Below are 5,404 nucleotides of genomic sequence, written 5' to 3' on the forward strand. Positions count from 1 at the left end.
CGTCCGGAGCCTGTGCTCCGCAACAGGAGAGGCCACAACAGTGAGAGGCCCGCGTACAAAAAAAAAAAAAAAAAAAAAAAAAAAGAATTCCCCAAGATGCTGAAACTAATGTTCCAGGGACCTTACTTTGAGAACGATAGCTCTATCCTGGCCCCTCTTGGACAGGACTGAACCCTGACGAAAGAGAATACCTGTGGCCTAGGACAGAACTCCTTGATCACTCAGCCACACCCAGAAACATCCCCACTGCCACCCCTCACTTAATTATTTGTGCTCATGACTTTCTCCTCAGCTGAACTACAAGTGCACTAAAAACTAGACGCAAATGCTATTTTCATTAAAACCCTGCCTTTACTCTCGTCACCCACAGGAGACCATATTCACCCCACTGATATCTTCTCAGAGCCATTGGCCTTCTGAGGCCTCGTGGATGGGCCATGACATGACCCTTCTGCAGCACAGCCCCGCTGGATCTCCAAAGAACGACTTCTCACTCCTGAGCTGCTCAGACTTGGTCTGAGTCACCATCATCTCTCACCTGGAGGATGACAGTAGACTCCCTCCCTGTGTCTTCCTCTCCCCAGTCCCATGTCTGCGACTCTTCAACCTGGAAACCATGTCCTTACTCTGCTCAAAGCCTTGCCATGGCTTCTCGTCCCCCGCGTGGACCACAGGCCCGGTGGGGATGACCCCCAGGGCCTCTCTGATCCCAACTCCTGCACCTCTCCCTCTCGCTCACACTGTTCCAGCCAACACTTCCTCCACAGTCCCTTGAACATCCCAGGCACATGGGCAGCTTTTCACTGGCTATTCTCTCCTGCAGAAACCATCCTTCCAAGGGACCCCTCACAGGCTCACACCCTCCTCCAGCTCTTTGCTCTCATGTCCTTGACTTCACTGACCACCTCACTGAACACGCTGCTGCCCGCTTCCCACCTCCACACCCCTGACTCCCACCCACCCCAGCACACGGCTTCACTGCCCCTCTCTTCTCATCTCTCTTCTATTTTTGGCGGTGGGGGCGTTATTTTTGGCTGCGTCGGGTCTTTGCTGCTGAGCACGGGCTTTCTCTAGTTGCGGTGAGCGGGGGCTACTCTTCATTGATGTGCACGGGCTTCTCATTGCGGTGGCTTCTCTTGCTTCGGAGCACGGGCTCTAGGCGCGGGGGCTTCAGTAGTTATGACTCGCGGGCTCCAGAGCGCAGGCTCAGTAGTTGTGGTGCACAGGCCGAGTTGCTCCCTGGCATGTGGGATCTTCCAGGACCAGGGATTAAACCCGTGTCCCCTGCATTGGCAGGCGGGTTCTTAACCACTGCGCCACCAGGGAAGTCCTCTTCTCATATCTTTTAACAAACTGTCTAATATAGCTGTTTCTTGCATTTATTATTCATGGCCTCCTGCTAGAGTGTAAGCTCTAAAAAGACAGGGATTCTCTCTATTTTATTCAAGTATAGTACCTAACACATAGTCGACACCTTATAAATATATATAGAATGAAATGAAGTAACGGATGAATAAGAACTTCAATACCAATAAAGCTGGGAAACAAAAGTTAAGTGGAAAAGTATGGTCATATTTTTGACAGTTGACGTTTTAAAACATCATAAGTTCATAACTGAACAACTGTCGAGGCCCGTTACCCTTATTTTATGGTTTAGAGACTCTTGTTAAATATTTAATAACAATTACTGGTTGGGGAAGCATCATGATTTTTCTAGAGAAGGGACTCCTCAAATAATAACCAACTCCTGATGGTTGGTGGAGTTGAACCAGCCCAGATCCCGGGGATCCACTCACCCACGAGGACACAGGACGAGGGGTGGGGCACACTCACCTGCGGACCCCCCAGTGGGCAGCTGGATGAGAAGGAGCAGGGAGGTGAGGCGGCAGAGTGCACAGCAGCTGGAGAGATCCCCCATGGCGTCAGCTGGGGACACAGGGCAGGAGGCAGGGCCGGCCCAGAGCTCTGGGGCCCCAGAGGGGAGGCAGGGCTCAGGGCCAGCAACAGTCCCTCCAGGAGCAGAGCTCCCTGCTTGATCACTATGCTGGTGACGTGGTGGCCTCCCACAACCCTGACACCAAGAAAGCCCTGGGTCTGGAGCTTCCCACCCCTGTAGCAAGCCTCTGTGGGGCTAGACAACCACTAGGTTTGCTTGCGAAAAACACAAGCCTTCCCTTCCCACCCCAATGGCACCTGCAGCACAACCCACTCTGCCCAGAAAACCAGGTGCTTCCTTTCTCAGCACCGGGGGCCCCGTGGTGGAAACATCCTCCATCTCCCCATTATTCACAACCACCGGTGATGCCCCGGGACAGAGACCCAGACTCAGGCCCCTCACCACAAAGGACAGGCCAGCTCTCACTTGTTGTCCTTCTGTGGCCCCCCAGAGTGACCAGGAATCACTGAGAAGCCCCAGAGACACACTATGTCCTCCTCAAGGAGACTGTGGGTCCATCACAGGCACCCTGTGCTGCCTCTGTTGCTTCTTTAGTTGACCTGAACTTCAATCCCACCCAGCCCTTTCCTGAGAGGGACCAAGGACATGGCCCTGCACCCAGGTGCCCAGTCAATCCCCACTGACAGGTTAATCCTCACCCTCACTGCCTTTGAAGATTTCTGCATTGGGGTAGAAGACCCCAGTGGAAACAGAGCAGCTGAGGAGATAAATGAGTCCTGGTCAGAGAAATGACTTAGTGTTCAAGGTGGGGGACGAGGCAGCTTAGGGTCCTGGAAAGGACAGATTCTCGGGGCCGACTGCTGAGTCCCCGAAAGCTGGGGCACTGTCTGCGTGACGACCTTAACCAAGTTTCTCAACCTTCTCTGCCTGTTTCCTCATCTACAAAATGTGCATGTCAACAGCATCTAGAGCCCAGAGTTTTAATGAGAATCACATGAATTGATATTTCTAGAGTCACTACATGTAATTAGTAGCATGTAATTAGCACTTACTAGTACATGTAATTAGCACTTACTAGTAAGTGCCAGAGATACGACATTAAAATGAAGGAAGGAAGGTACACCCCTCACCGCAGTTGTCCTGGGTCTTCCTAGAGCCGCACCATCATCCAGCGCCACCCACCCCTGCCCCCAGCCCCACCTCCTTCTCATCCTCTTCCTCACAGCCAGCTGCTCCCTGCTTTCTCTTCTTGGCCTACAGGTGTCTTCAAAACCAACCTACCTGCTTTGAAAGGCTGGGGCTTCTGAAGCGTCTCTAAACTCAGCAGCGTGAGAAGGTTCAGGGACCCCAGCAGACCCCAAATCTGCCCTCAAAATTTGCACCTGAAGTTAGTCACACTGAGCCCCAAACCCTAATTCCAGATCCAAATCTGAGTTCCTCACGTCTGAGGGGCAGGCGGCTCCCAGGAGAGGGGAGAAGCAGCAGAGCCTGGCACAAGGGTGTCTGCAGAGACCAGACCACGGGAACCAGACCACGGGGACCCCGCTGGAACGATCCCGGACAGCTGAGTCCACCTTTCTCTGGTTCCTTCCACTATTTGAAAGTGAAACTTGGAAAAGGCAATCCCAGCAGACTCCGCCCTGTCCTCTGGACAGTCACCCAGTGATCACAAAGGAAACAGCATGATCAGAGCAGCAAAAGAGAGTAGATACAAGTAGGCTGAAACCACCCTGAGCGGGACAGATAGACTCACAGACTCAGTAACCATAATTTGGACAAGGGCTGCACTCCGGGTCTGCTCCTCGGCAGTGGGGACTATGTGTGTGGCACAGCCAAGAGTAGTAGCTGGCCCCCTGCCTGGTCTGTGTGCACCAGGGGCTCACTGCTGAGACGATCAAGGTCAGCTGGTAAACTGCACCGGAACACAGCCCCCAGTGTGGCTGTTTTCTTCCCCAACAGATGACCAAGGAGCTCCCCACAACCTGGCAGCCCAGGGGTTAACCCCAGGCCTCAGGAGCTTCCATGACCAGCTTCAGGACCCTGGCCCTGCCCATGCTGAATGGACAGTGCCCTAAGGCTTGTTAAGGTTTTTTATCACCCATGGCCTGGGTACAGCCGTTCAGACCCCTCCCTGACAGGCTGCAGTGAACACCAGGAAAGGCTGGTGCCCAAAGAAAAACCAGGGAGACTGGCTCATCCTCTCCTGCCCCTCCCTTACCTGCAGTTTCCTTACTGAGTAAAGGGCACCTGTGTTCACCCAGTTTTCTCTGCCAGAAACTTGAGAGGCAGTCTTCATACCCCACTCTCCCACCCAGTCCAATTCCAAAAAGTTCAAGATTTTTCACAAATTCACGTCGACAGCCAGCACCGACTTCCAAGCCACCCTCATTTCTCAGCTGGCTCAAGCAGTGGTCTCCTCGTGGGTCTCCCCACCCCACCTCCAGCCTCACCTCCTCCAGTTCATTTGCCTTCCGAGGTCATGATCCTCTCACATCGTCTCTTGTCAACTCTCTGGCTCACCCCTCAAGGGACCTCCCCGCTTAACCTCTCCTCTGTGACTCCCAGGCCTCCAACATCCTCTCTGACCTCATCCCCTGGTTCTCCCAGGTGTTCCCTTACTGGCCTCAGGTGAGATCCTCCAGTTCCCCGAGTCTTCCCAGCCGAGGACCTCCTCACCAGACACTGGATGCTCCTGCCCTGCCCCTCCTCCCCCAACCTCCTCACTGTCCAGCTCTCACCTAAAATGACCTTGCTTGGGGGACGCTTTGCTGACTTCCCGATCCCCATTGTGGGCCCCATACACATGCTTCTGGGGTTTTGGTGGCACCCTGTCTCCTCCACAGCCCTGACCTTTGCTCAGGTGAGGAATGTCTGGGGAATCCAGGAGAGGAGCCACTGTGTGTCCTGTTCACCTGTCCAGAACGTAGTAAACACTCAATAAACATTACTTGAGCTCATTTTCAGGAGTCTCTTCAGCAGCACATGGGCTACTCAGCCTCGCCCATTTCCAGAAAACATTTTAGTCCACAGAAACACAAAGACCGTTAACCCTGAAAGTCAGCCCCTGGACAGATGCAAGAGCCACACCATCTGCCCCTCTTTTTTCTTATCTACCCCAGAAATAAACGCATCACTGAGTACAGCCCTGGCCAGAAACATCAGCTTCAACCACTTCTGATGCCTCCTCAAGCCTGCCCAGTGTCGGGGGTTCACAGTAAAGTGACTTTCCTAGTGTCTCTCACACCTCACTTCTGCCTGGCGGTTGTCATTATTATCCTCATTCTACAGTCGAGGAAATCAAATCTCAGATTGACAACCACACACCCAGCAAATCTCTCTCAACCTGTGTTCACTCTGAGTTGTTCTGAACGGCCTGTTATATTTGTCTTCGTGGAACAAGGACCGACCCACCTGCTGTTGCCTGGGATGCTTGGTTTCTGCCCGAAGTCTGGTGTGAGCTATTACCCAGAACTTCTGGATATACCCGAACACAGCCCACTTTGTCAT

General features: G+C 53.2%; 1 protein-coding gene across 1 annotated transcript in view; it reads right to left on the reverse strand.

Annotated features, from left to right (window-relative positions):
- The window catches only part of LOC103087381 (butyrophilin subfamily 1 member A1-like), a 17,346-nt gene extending 11,942 nt beyond the window's left edge, over positions 1 to 5,404 (reverse strand). Inside the window, exons 1-3 of the mRNA XM_007459595.1 lie at positions 5,309 to 5,404; positions 3,179 to 3,260; positions 1,834 to 1,965 (exon numbers count right to left, since the gene is read on the reverse strand). Of these exons, the coding sequence (XP_007459657.1) occupies positions 1,834 to 1,965; positions 3,179 to 3,260; positions 5,309 to 5,404 (310 nt within the window). The remainder of the gene's footprint in view (positions 1 to 1,833; positions 1,966 to 3,178; positions 3,261 to 5,308) is intronic.

This window comes from Lipotes vexillifer, unplaced genomic scaffold, assembly GCF_000442215.2.
Source record: "Lipotes vexillifer unplaced genomic scaffold, Lipotes_vexillifer_v1.1 scaffold862, whole genome shotgun sequence".
NCBI lineage: Eukaryota > Metazoa > Chordata > Mammalia > Artiodactyla > Lipotidae > Lipotes > Lipotes vexillifer.